General features: G+C 39.7%; 1 protein-coding gene and 1 pseudogene across 1 annotated transcript; both read left to right on the forward strand.

Annotated features, from left to right (window-relative positions):
* Positions 1-553: 553 nt before the first annotated feature.
* LOC120286366 (SH3 domain-containing protein 2-like) lies at positions 554-6,228 on the forward strand. Its single transcript, XM_039313325.1, has 11 exons — positions 554-688; positions 2,042-2,158; positions 2,657-2,770; positions 2,909-2,978; positions 3,054-3,202; positions 3,345-3,446; positions 3,529-3,729; positions 4,791-4,853; positions 5,021-5,173; positions 5,530-5,604; positions 5,901-6,228. Exons 1-11 carry the CDS (start codon positions 554-556, stop codon positions 6,027-6,029), a joined length of 1,308 nt encoding a protein of 435 aa, XP_039169259.1. The 3' UTR covers positions 6,030-6,228.
* Positions 6,229-7,922: 1,694 nt separating this feature from the next.
* On the forward strand, positions 7,923-13,246 carry LOC120293629 (annotated as a pseudogene).
* The last annotated feature ends 627 nt before the right edge of the window (positions 13,247-13,873 follow it).

Genomic DNA, 13,873 nt, shown 5'->3' on the forward strand with positions numbered 1-13,873 from the left:
TCCCGGGCGTGGGCGCGTCAAGGACCTTGTCCTCAGCCAAGTTGAGCAGGCAAAAGTAATTGGCCTTAACTAAAGGAGGCGGCGCTAGCCAAGATGCCGCCGAGCCATTGTTGTGTCCGCAGCTGAGATTGCGGCGGTCAGGTCATTTGGATTTCACATGATCTTCTCGTCCTTGCCATCCCTGCCATCCCCCCGCATGCCGATCGGTCCTCCATCCTCCGCCTGCCTCCCGCCAACTCCACAGCCGCCCACTTGCCCTGCGAGGTCGTGGCCGTGGCCATGTACGAGCGCCAGTTCATCCTGTACTGCACTCTGGAGGCCAGAGAAGGGGGTCTTCGACATTCATGGCCTAGCAGACGATCGGATCCATTCATCCCGACCGTTACTTTTCCAAGGAGAACGACGACACGCCCTCGATGCGGGTTTCTTCCTAGCCGCCGCTAATTCAAGTCGAAATTCCATGTACTCAATGTTTCACCGCCCGCTTATTTCCTTCGACTTAGGCACCTCCCGCCGGCTGTTTTTACACGATTCGGATCGACTTCTCAGCGCCATGGCGAATCAAAACGGCATCGATTACCTCATCGTAATCGTCGTTTCTTCTGCTACTACGCGATCCTTCCCTTCATGCGGGTCGATCTTTATGGAAGAGATGCCTCGTGCCGTAGCACGTGATATCAGGAATCCTGTAATTAGACTTGTAAAACACCACGATAAAACATCGCTCTCGCTTGCGAAAGGCAAAGTACAACATTCAAAATGTTCGGTGGCCGCCACTGCTTTAATTTCATAAGGTTTAGTTGCCCTTTTGACTCCGGAGGCTTCATTCGTGCTCTCTTTTTCAATACATTCTTTCAATATAATTTTTTTTTTTCATTTTTACGAAAAAGGGCTGCTTCTTAATTGGGGTTTTGCTTCGAGAACCGGCAAGTTTGACATTTTCTTATATTTTTGGACTTTAATATGTATGATTGTTCTCTTAAAACACACAAATCAAGAACCACGCCGACCGAGTTGCGTTTCGTTTTCTTTTTTCCAGAAATAAGTTCATACAATTTTCCGACAAACTTTCCGCTTTGCGACGCAAATTGAGAAGCCCAAGAGCTTACTTATGAGATTGAGAAATTAAATTTTTAACAATTTTAATCAATCTTAAAATATGACGATTTCGATTGTTGAGAGTTAAAACTAAAGATGTTCATTGATAATTACAATTTAATCGCTAGATAAAATTTTATTTTAAAAAGGAATTTTAATTACGATCAGTCTTTTTTATCGAAAGTTTACTCTTTTTAAATTTTTTAATAGGATAATTACACAAACAACTTATGAACTTTAACTTGGTATGTGATTTGATTTTAAACTTTAATTCGTTTAATACGATCTTTAAACTTTAACTCGATATACAATGTGATCACTGAATTTTTAATAAGTATCCAATATAGTCACTAAATTATTAAGTCTTTAAATTCAATCCGGTCTATTGAACATGTATCAATAATTCAATGAATAAATTGAACAAACTAAAAGTTCACATTGAGTTGAACTCAAAAATCGCATTAAATAAATTAAAAATTTGCGAATTATGTTACCCATCACGGAAAAGTTAGTGGGACTATCGGTGTTATGTTCTCTTTTTTTAAATCCTAGTATTGTTTTCTACCTTAATTTAATCGAAGAAGAGGAAAGAGGGCCCGACCGACCACATGGCGTAGGGCCACGTGCGCCCTCAATTACGCGATGAATAGAGTCAATACACTTTTCTCCGAAATTCTTCCTCCTCCTTCTTCTCGCCTTTCCTGTCGATTCCACTTTCTCTCCCCACTTTTCATTTCCGTTCTCCTCCCCCACAGCTTTTCATCATTCATGCCAGCCCCTCTTTCTCTCTCTTCTTTCTCTCTCTTCTGTCGTTACCTGTAAAGATAACCGCAAAAAACCCACCCCACTCCTCCTCCTCCTCCTCCTCCTCCAACCGCCGCCGCCGCCGCCATTGCTCCCGCCGCCTCCGCTTCCGGCGGTTCCTCGCGATCGGCGATCGCAGTCCCGAGAGAGAGGCGGCGAATCGGGCTTCCGGCCCGTGCGCGCGCGTCGGGAGCATGGAGGCCATCAAAGAAAACAGGCCAGCAAGCTGCGGGAGCAAGTCGCCAAGCAGCAGCAGGTGATTCCGATTGTTCTCTCGACTGAGCTCGCCGCGGGCATTGCCGCCGCTCCTGTGGCGAATCGTCTGATGTTCGAGCTTTTTCGTGCGGCTTTTGTTGTTGTCGGTTGCTGCTGCTGTCGTTGGTCCTGTTTTGGTTGGATGATCCGGGATTTTTTAGTGTGTGTTTTGAATTGTGGACTTGGAAAGGTTCTGTTCGTGTGCGTTGATTTGTTATGCTGCGGAAATCGAGATAATGCAGTTATCTGGAGTTACTCGATTAGCTTCGTCTTCTCGTCGATTATGTTTGAACGTTTGGTTGTGAATTTTCGCGGCGGCAAACATGTGTGGTGTCTGTGGGACTATGAATCTGATGAACCGGCTCTACTAGCCATTGGGCTTGGTCTGCGTGAGAATTAGTAGGAGAGGCATTGATCAATCTCTTCGCGAAAGTTAAGTGAACCGAAGATTGTGTAGTGATTGAGGAATCCTGCAACATTGTGTTTTTGTGTTTCGCAGGCAATATTGAAACAACTGGGGCACTTTGATGCTGATGCACTGATGGTTGATGAAGACGAGCTTCAGTGTTACCGGCAACTCCAGAATCTGTACAATTCTACCAGGGTAGCCAAGGTGAAATTATCGAGTGTCTTTAACTAATCTCATGTCTTCCAATGGGGTATATTTTCTCACTAAGAGGGGACTGATGCAAGCAATATGGAGATGATGATTTTGCTTGAGAAAAATCTAAAACTATGTTATCTTGCACAGCATCTACAGAGGAATATTGTTCGAGGCGTTGAAGGTTTCATATCCATAAGCTCAAAGCAAATGGCGATAGGTGAAGATAGATTTTCTTTCTCATTCTCCATGCCCTTTCCACTGCTGACGTCTGTATATTGTTTCTATGTGGTAGTAAGGAAGTTGGCTGATGACTGCTGCAATTATGGAGTTGAGAACCAGGGCTCTGGTTCTGCTCTTTCGAGAGCTGCTCTCTCATTTGGTACTTCGCATAATTCAATGGAAAGCGAGCGAGCGAACTTGCTTGGAACCCTAGGTGATCAGGTAATTCTATCTAAGTCTTTCGTCCTTTGTGATGATAAATGGTCCTTTACACTAATTGCTGCTGGAAAGTTTTAATCGAGCTTAACCAGCTGTTTTAGTAATTTTAGGTTTCATCTAATCATGTTACAGATATTATTTATAGGTTTCCGAGCCTCTACGGGTAGTTATAAATGGAGCTCCTTTGGAAGATGCGCGCCACTTAACTCGCCGCTATGACAAGCTCCGGCAAGAGGTGGAAAACCAGGTAATCATTTAGGTCACATCTTCATCAAGATGGTGTTAGAGATATAGTAAGTGCATGGTAAAATTGTTTTTTCCCCTCTCAGGCAGCTGAAGTTCTGAGAAGGCGATCAAGATCTAGAGATTCGACTCAATCTGCAGAAAGTACCCTGAAGCTTAAAAGTGCAGAAGCAAGATTGACTGAACTTAAATCAGCTATGATGGCACTCGGTAGAGAAGCAACTGATGCTATGTTATCAGTTGAAAATCAACAGCAGCAGATCACTTTCCAGCGTCTCCTTAAAATGGTAGTCTGTGCACTTCCTTTGTATTTTTATTGTTTTAGAGTTGATGATTAAGCAGTTTTCTGGTTTGTGCTCTTACATACCTATTTCCCTATGTCATGGTTATGCAGTTTGAGTATGTATGTTGAATAGTGAAACTCTAAATGGAGGAGGAGGTTGTTCAACAATTAGCAGATGGGATTTTGGTTATATCGTGACTATTTTAGTGTCAATTTTTGGTATTTTCACCTTTGCTGAACTGGTTTTATTGGGTTGGCTTCCAGTTTTGGGTTGCGTATTATGAAAAGAAATTAGCGTGGCAGCTTTCATACTGATGCAACTCTACTTCATGGATCCCTTTACGCCATTGCATTTCTCTTAATTGGGAGTTCGATATAGCTTGAACAAATTTGCTAGCTACTGTCTGAACATACTTTAGGATTTAGCTGACTTAGATGGACTGATCAGGGAATTTTTTTTTTTTTTGGGCAGTATTTTGTAGAGGCATGTACAGTAGTAATTCTTTGATCCTTTAGGTCTAAATACGTTCCCCTAATATTAATTATTTTTCTGGCCATTCTAAATTTCCTGGCTAAATTATAAAAGTCAAGCAAAATTGTCAACTAAAGACCTGGAAGATTATGGCAATGACTTTATGTTGATACTGTTCTTTCAGTTAGTGATAGGAAAGTTGGCTGTGTAATGTAGCTTTAGGTGCAGTTTGTCGTAGCCAATTTGAAGTATGCCTTAGTTTCCACAGTTCATGACATTACAATTCCTCGGATTATGGGTGCAGCTTCTTTTGAGTACTTAGCATACTCTTCTATGTTATGGTTCAACAAAGATTGAGGCAACACTTCTTCCTAATCTACGAACTATAAAAAAAATTTGGCAAAAAAAGAACCAACTATAGCAAATTAGCAAATGAATTTGAGTAGAGGAAATTTAGTATGTGACGTATTCTGTAGCGGATTGTGCAAGTGCAACTGCTTTAGATTGTTTGTAAGATTTAAATGCAGAGATTGCATTTTCCTGCTTCATTTGCTTGCTTTTGTTGTTGAATTGGTAGTGAACTTTCCATGCAGGTGGATGTGGAGAGAGACTATCACCGAAGAGTTGTTGCCATCTTAGAGAAGTTACATTCTGAGGTAGGTAGCTTATCGACGTACTTTCTCATGCTCTCAGAAAACCATCTTTAGACTTCTTCCCAAAATCCTACATTTAACCAATAATAGTGCTCTCTTTCATTTTATTTTTAGTATTTTGAGTTGTTGCGCTCCTATGGTGAGGCTGAATATGTTGTCTCCTGGAGTAGATGATAGAGGAAGAGCAATCAAGTGAGCCTTCAGTGACATCAACGACATTGCAGCGAGATGGGGAAGTTCCACTTGCTCATGAGGATGACAAATCAAGCATATCAGATGATCATGGACACATTGATCAGTATGAGAGCTACTTCATTGGAAAAGTAAGGTCTCCGAGCTCTAAAATTACTGGAAATTTTAGAATATTTGCAGATGGGAACAGATTGCTTTGTCATCTAAGCTGGTCATAAACCTTTTCAGTTTCTCTTTTCAGTCCTCACATACTTTCATGTGATCGCATTTTTTTTTTTTCCGTGTGCCATCATTTGCATTTCAGATTTGACTTTGCTTAACCAGAGTACTTTGTGCTTCATAAGTCCATTACTGACACCACTATTTTATATTTTTTTGGGGACCCATTTAATTGGAGTTTCTCTTGTTACATTAGCTACCATTTTCACTTCCTCGTCTTCTCTTTCCTTTTTCTTTTCTAGCTAATAGCCTATACTTCATGCTTCAGGTCATACACTCATTTGATGCTCAAGCAGAAGGAGAGTTGAGTCTATCTGTTGATGATTATGTCATTGTCCGGCAGGTACTCCTCTTTTCATCTCTGCAATTTCTATTTGCTACCAATCAACAGCTACATTGGAACAAGTTTGCACATTTCTGATGAAATGGATTTTGCCATCTATCATTTTTGGCACTGCTGTTAAACTGAGCGACAAATTCTTTTTCTCCAACAATCTCGCTCTGTCGGCCCTATCTTTTGTCATGGATGTGAGGAGAAAAAGAAAAACAATCTCGGTTCTCTATCTATTAATAGCAATTACACTTTTTCGTTCCCATCATAATTTTGCTATTCCATCTCTTTTTTCGGGTTTTCACAAGGTCGCTCCCAACGGATGGTCGGAAGGCGAATGTAATGGAAATGCCGGGTGGTTTCCTTCTGCTTATGTGGAACGTCAAGAGAAAGCGCCGGCTAAAAAAGTACTGGAAACGACAAGCGCAAGGATCTGATGCAAAACAAGAGCTCAAGAATCTGATGCAAAACAATCTTGTGAAATAGAATCTGGAGGAAATTGTTCATGCCGTTTTACCTTGTATAATGTGGTGCCTAATTATTGTTGGGTTGAGTTTAGTTGAATAAATTGTTATTTCATTTTTGTAAATTATTTATTGGTGAATAAATTTGTTGCCCTTTTGGTTGTTCTGTCTATTCGAATTATTGAAGGAAAGTAAATCGCATCCGATAAAGCATGACTTGGACAGCTTGAAAAGCTGATTGCTGTAATAATGACAGAATCACATGTTCCTCTCTGAGAATAAGCATGCATCGGATGATCGATCGTCGAAGCTGACGGCTACCGACTTGAACCGATTGCATGAATTTATCAAATAAAAAATTGTGGAAGTTAGTCTTTGCTTTTCGAAAGCGTGCTTTCCTTAAAATAATTGCCGGGCCATCGACACATTTGTATTAGAATATGAAGGGACAAATTCATTGGAGTCTTAAAGCCTGTCATTAAAATACAGTTTGAGTTCTAAAATTATAAAATATGTAAATAAATATTAAAACTTGCCAAATTGATGGAATTAACTTATTATCTTAATTTTATTGAAAATGTCAACGTGACTTATTCATTATGCTGACGTGACTAAAGCACAAAGAATAAGACTAACATAATAGTGTTTTTTTTCAAATATTAATTTTTTATATTACATTTAAAAAGAAAAGTGAATGAAGAGCTTTTGATATGGCTGCCCCATCATTTTGAAAAGGGCTAGCAACCAATGGGATGGCCAGCTACTGTCAGCTAAGTAACATCAATACTGACACGCGACACGTACACAACACGATATCGCCGACACGTCATTTATCAAAAACAAACAATTTCGATATATTGAGACACGTTATATATTAAATAATAAATTATCATTTTTATGATTATTTCAATCAAATTCATAAATAAATAATTTAAAAAGCCTAGAATGAATATATACAAAAACATTAATCCTCCATTTATTAATATCATTAATTATTTCAATTTGACAAATTCAACTTTATTTCAATTTGACAAATTCAACTTTATTTCAATAATTCATAAAACTTGAAAGAAAAAACAAGCGATCTATATTATGGACTCATATGTTAGATATATTGGAAGAGGAGAAAAAAAAAAAATTAGGGGTGAATTGTGTATCACGGAAATGGAAATCAAGAGAAAAGAGAATACCGAGTTTTTTTTCTTTCTCCATTTATTATTTTATTATTGTGTTTTATTTTTTTATATATATTTTGATCTCTTATTTATTAAATTTTAAAATTGACATCGATATTGGAATTACATGTCGGAAATTTGTATATTAAAATTTCAACTCGAGTAGTGTCCGATTTTCCGACACGTGTTAACCTGAGTATCCAGAATATCCGAGTGTCCGACACGTATCGAAACGTCCGACACGACACAAAAACTCTGGAGAATGTCAGTACTTACAAATGATGGTCAAGAAGGTTGCCCAAACCCCATTCAGTGGCCAGCAACCCTCAAGGCCCCGTTAACTTCTATTACATTCAAATATGCTTTTGATCTAATTTCGCTAAAATTGGAGATTAGTCTTGAGAAGCATCTATCAATTATTGAAGTAAGAAAATTTCCAAATCGAGAAAACATTTTTCGATGAAATGATTTCTTGAAGAGTATTTTTCTCAAAAACAAAATTTTCCCTCCCAAGTCTCACTAGTATGACATCACGGTGTGGCAGGCATTTATACTACAAGTATTCTAGCAAACCAAAAGTACTTCCGAATTCCTCTTCCTCATTTATGGAGCCAAAAAAAAAAAAAAAAAAAAAATCTCTCTACCCAAAAGGACGCATACCAGTCCTCTCTCTCTCTCTCTATCTCTAGCAATGAGCTCATCTTCTCTCTCGTCCCCTTTCTCAGTTCCGCCGCTGGACTCCGTCCGGCTCCGAAGAACCGGCCTCCCAGCTTCCTCGCCTCCGCCGTCGCCTCCCCGACCGGAATGGGCTCCGTCGCGCGGCGCGCACTCTCTGCTCTCGCCGCCGCTCTCTCGTCCTCCGGCCGGAGCCTCCGCGTTGCGACGCGCTCGAATCGCTCGGCTGCGCCGCCGTCTTCTCGGCTCTCGGCTTCGCCTTCGCCTTCGCCTCCGTCGCTCTCTCTCTCCTCCCGTCGCTCTCGCCTCCGATTCCGGCACTTCCGCCGTAGTTCAGCGAGAGGAAGGCCAAACTCGAGGTCCTTTTTTTTTTTTTTATTTGTTTCTTTTGATGTTATCATGATTATCGTTTTCTCGGTCGTGCAGTGCCGTACGTTTTGTTTGTTGAGGGATGGTGATTTTGTTGCTTGAGCATGAATGAGGAGTGAACTGATTCTGTCCATTTTGCTGTATTGCTGGATCGTTGAATGGTTGATTTGCGAGTGATTTTGTTGTTTTTATGCTTGAAAATGTGAGCGCAGATGGTGCTGGCGGCGACGAGGAACGAGAGCGTGGAACGAGAGATGTAGCTGAAGAAGAAGAGGAAGATAAGGAATTGGAGGAAGCGTTTGAGAAATGGAAGTCGAAGTCGTACGCTCTGACCGTTCCGCTGCGGGTCGTCGCTCTTCGCGGCTCCGTGCCTCCTCCTTGGATTAAGGTCTCCTGTTTTGGACTTTACCTTTTAGATTTCTCGGGTGCAAATCTGGGGAAATGGAAATTGATATTGTATTCTTCCTGATGATGTGAGCGAATTCGCCTAGTGTGTATAGTGTTGTGAAAAATTGCTTGCTTGATGTGTAGGAATTTATGCAGTCCCAAGGGAAGAGAGCGAGGCTACAACTTAAGTTGCGCGAGAGTCTTGACAGCATATTTTCGGATGTATCGACTGCTTTTGCTAAAGGCAATGTCAAGCCCGCGTCTACTGCTGCAGCTGATATTGTCACTGTTGGTGACTCATGGCTTGATCTAGCTATAAAGAAAGGCCTGATCGAGCCTATAGAAAGGGCAGAAGAGCAGGATTGGTTTTCTGGCTTAAATGACAAATGGAAGGTAAACATGAAATAGTAGATGCAGACAGTCGTGCACTGCAGTCCTTTCTAGAATTTTGTGCTGTGAATGCACTCTAATGCCTCTATGTTCATGTCAATGTAATCTTGCAACCGAATAAGTAAATACGTGGGAAGTTTCGCAAAATATTCTCTTCCTAGTTGTGAGATGCAGAATCTGATCGACAAGTTTGAAGACAATAAATTTGTCCATTAAGTCCATTGTTTTTATTTTAAAATTTTGAATTACAAAAGATTTAGATGAGGGCTGGGTATGTTATGTGGTTAATGTAGGAGCAAGTGGGGATGGAAATGCAAAAATGCAATGATGATGCAGTAGAAGTGAAGGGCAAAAATGCTAGGGGGTTTATTGCTCTCAAGAAGACAGACAGTGTGGTTTATTGCAGACAAGCTTAGAAGATTTTGGTCAAAATGAAGTTAAAAGTTCAGGATCATGGGCGGCATTCTTGAGCTTGGAAACATCAAACATTTGTGAAAAAGTGCTAATTTGCATTGATAACAAGCCGATAAAACTTAGAAAATGGTGTTATTGAAGTGTGACAATGCTTTAATTAGTCAAACAACTGCTTGCTGAATTTCTGTGCGTGATTTGAGTTTGATATGATAACTGCGCTTGCTTCTTACCTGAGCCATTGATTTGATGTGTTTGTAGTTTAATAATTTTCACTTTCACTGAAAAGATCTCAGGTACATTTACGCAGGAATTCTGAGGGGGCAACTGATACAGGCGGTAAAGTATGGGCAGCTCCCTATCGCTGGGGAAGTATGGTGATAGCTTACAAAAAAAGCAAATTCAAAAAGCTTAATATGGCTCCGATAGAGGTAATCACTTGCAGGTTGATGTTGATTTGTTTAAAAGATTGGGTAAATCATGGAATGGTCCTGATCACTTTGTAACGGTGTATGTTATGGTTAGTTTGGTGACAGTAACTTCTACTGCAATATTTAAGCTGCAACTGTGGTCAGGTCCCTTAGGTCTAAGGTATGCAGCCTTACCTTGCAATGTTTCCTAAAGGCTGTTTCCTTGGCTCGAACCCATGACCTCCAGGTCACACAGTGAGAACATACCATTGCACCAAGGCCCCATTATGGAAACTAAGTTCATGGAGAACTCAAAATCGTAGATGGATTTTCCTATTAAATAAATATACCTCAAACTTTCTGGTGGTTTTAGAGACCCATTTGTTTCTAGTATTGGGCTTGACAGCCTGCGTGGATCTCCTTCTTAAGTGAATTGGACAGGTAAGAAGTCCTACAATATCAGTCCTAATTTATATTAGGTTGTGAATTTGTGCTTAGCAAGGATCATAAGTAGAAGCCAATAACAAGGAGGTGGTGAAGATCGATAAAGCATGTGCACGATAAGACGTGAGCACATTTTTCTAATAGTGTAATATAGATTCCTTAACTGTAATTTGATAGCATAGCCCTTTAAATCAAGTATCTCATCTTAGATCTATACCATACCAATGGGCCAAGCTAATGTTGAAACCTGTGGCAGAGAATAGCAAAGTGCTGACCCAATTAATATAGTAGAGGAAAATTTTATACGTATTGTCTTAAATTCCTTGCAATGAAGTAGACAAGCTTGTCTTCAAAATCTAGACAGTCAACAACTTGGTTAGTCCAGAAAAGGAAAAAGGAACCTACCCAAACTATAAAGGTTTGCTCTTGCACCTCATGAATCAAATTTAGAAATGGTTTAATATGGTATGTGATCTATGAAAATTCATTTCAAACTGGAAAAAAAAGAATTTATGGTTTTCTTCTGTGTAAATTGGGTTTCTCTCCTGTTCATGGGGCAAAACCAATGAAGACAAAACTTTGGATGGAGCTTGCAGGTATCAATGTATAAATTGGAAATTCTCATGAAGGATAATATAATATAAATTTAATTTTTATTTTATTTTATTTTATTTTGTATTGATCAACTGCCTTAATCATCTTTCGGCTCATGATGTCCAAGCAACCAATTGAATAGAGTATGCAATTTTAGAAATACCAAAGGACATAAGACAACTCACAAGCGACCCTGAATAGGATATGAGTGCTATCTATCTTTCCAGTTTGTGTTTCAATAAAGATGGACTCTTTCAGATTCAACACCCTGTGCCTCTCATTTCCCATCTATACTTTGTGAGACTGTGCTGATCTATGAGAAGAAAGTAAGCAGTAGAAATTTTCTAGTGAAAAACAAGGGCTTTTCTTGAAGTACCTCTCCAGTTTTTCCTTAGGTGAAGGATTTTCTACCTAGCGCATATCTTTTAGTCAAAAATTCCATCAAATTCATGAAAGTTGACCACTGTAAAACTAATCTAGTAGGGTTCTCTTTCAATCAAAATGCTGAATGACTTGGACGGATCATGTTCTTAAGATTTGGGAGCATTCCTTGACTCCCCCAAAAACCAAGCAGGTAAAACTAGCTTCCATTTTGCTCAACTTGAAGTCGCATGAGTTAGATAATCATAAGATATGTTGAACTGTCATCATCTACAAACTTTTTGCATATATTAATTGCATAGAATAATTTTAGCTGTCATGTAAGATTGTAGGATTAACAATCATTGGTGTATTGCAGGACTGGGAGGATTTGTGGAGGCCTGAGCTTGCTGGGAGAATTTCAATGGTTGATAGTCCTAGAGAGGTTATCGGTGCTGTTCTTAAGTACATGGGAGCATCATACAACACAGATGACATTGACTCAAAAGTAGTTGGTGGAAAGAATGCTGTCAGGCAAAATCTGGCATCACTTGTGAAGCAGGTATGGTAAAGTACAGTTACTACACCCATTCCTTCATAATGAGCTAGCCTAATCTTTTAAGAAACTATAAGGTGAGAACTCGACCTGATTTTCCAAAACTAAAGTGACACTTGTTCGATTGCTTGTGAGGATGGGGTAGCTTGGTAATTTTCGGAAGATGGTGAGAATCATCTTACATTTCCATTATTAGTTTACGGCCATGAATGGATCTTCCAGCAATTATTGAAACGTCTGATCTTTCAATTTTTCGTATGGGAAAGGAACAACTTGATGCATCTTGTATAGGTTCTTATCTTTCAAAAGTTTAAGGCTTAGGTCTTACTTCATGCAGGTTCGACTCTTTGACAATACACACTATTTAAAAGCTTTTGGGGTGGATGATGTATGGGTGGCTGTTGGGTGGAGCAGTGACGTCCTTCCTGTTGCCATAAAGATGCAATGTTGCAGTCATTGTGCCAAAATCAGGAGCAAGCTTATGGGGCAGATCTGTGGGTATGTATTTGTGGAGCCTTATCTCCTCTCCCATATTCATGTGATTTCACTTGTTAGTGACTGAGCACTAGTAATGTATGGAAGCTACTGTACTAGAGAGAGTAATACACTGTTGAACGTAGCTCTAGGATCTTTCTCCGTCACCATCAGCATCATGTCCTGATGATACTTTCTTCTTGTGATAGGCCATCCCTGCTGCCTCTAAGATAGGCACCGACCAAATTGGAGGCCGCATTAGAGGCCCATCTCCATTAATCCATCAATGGATTGAATTCTGCTTGCAATCTGCAAGAGCACTGCCTTTCCAACAGGGAGTACTTCCAGGTGCTGTTCCTCGGGCCCTTGATAGTCCAATCATTGAAATTCCGAAAGAGCTCATCAAGGTTAATAGGCCGAAGCTAGATACAAACCTTGTGGCTGGAGTACCTCCACCTCACATACTTGACAGGTGCGAATTTTTGGAACCACTGCCTGATGCTACAGTCTCTGATTATGAGTGGCTGATAAGAAGTATGCAGAAATCTGGTCCTGGCTTTATTGAGCGTTTGCAGCTTAAGATGTCTATGGTGATACGGGTTCTTCAGCTCAAGCTACATGCCAAGATAAGTTGAGACGATGCTGAGTCGTAAGATGCCTATGTAATCAGCTAATAAGTGAAGTAGTTTTCTCTTCCTTCAACTTAAAAAGACACGAGCACAAATTTTGTTTAGAAAGGAGTGGCCTTTGACTTGAAGGCCACTTTAAGGAAATGGAAGTTGATTCTCTGAAAAATGCAATAGATAATCTTATGTTTAGTCATATGCATAAGAAAATGCTTATATTACGATTCAAACTTTGTCGACTTACCAATTATTATCTGGGCAATACCATGTGTACGGGATACTGTAAATGTTAAGAAATGACATGTTTATAATTGAGCTACTCTTGTAACTCCTTTTGTGAGAGTTTCATTGGGAAGAAGGGAAAGCTTGATGTGATGTCAATGTTTTCGGCTTTTAGCCAGCAGCTTATTGCTAGGGTGGGTAACGCTCATTTTTGGTGTTACTAGTTGGTAACTTAATATGCCCTTATTTCAAGAAGCCTTTCTAGTTAAGAATTTGTGCTGGATTTAAGAAAATTGCAAAAAATGCAAAAACCTTTTTTGTTGGTAAATAATTCAAAAGTTGCAAAGTTAGCATCGACAATGTATCCACGTCAATGATTTCTGATTAGAATTAGCTAAATCGATCACATCAGCAAATTATCAAAAATTTTAAAATGTTTTTAAAACTCGATTGGCTAAATTAAAATGTTTAGAACAAAATTGACATATATGCGAAAGGTTTGAAATTATTTTTTGTCAATTTTCCTTCAACATGCTAAAAGTAGCAAATTACTCAGATGAATCCAATAACAAATGTGAAATGCTAAAGCAATCAAATGCAACGATGGATTGAATCCCTCTAACATGTGAATGCATCTCTCAAATTTCATTCAACGGCAAAAGATGCAATAGAGAGACCAGCAGAATTTTTTATCGCCAACCGGGTGTGAGAGAGAGAGAGAGAG

Source organism: Eucalyptus grandis, chromosome 5, assembly GCF_016545825.1.
Source record: "Eucalyptus grandis isolate ANBG69807.140 chromosome 5, ASM1654582v1, whole genome shotgun sequence".
In the NCBI taxonomy this organism is placed as follows: domain Eukaryota; kingdom Viridiplantae; phylum Streptophyta; class Magnoliopsida; order Myrtales; family Myrtaceae; genus Eucalyptus; species Eucalyptus grandis.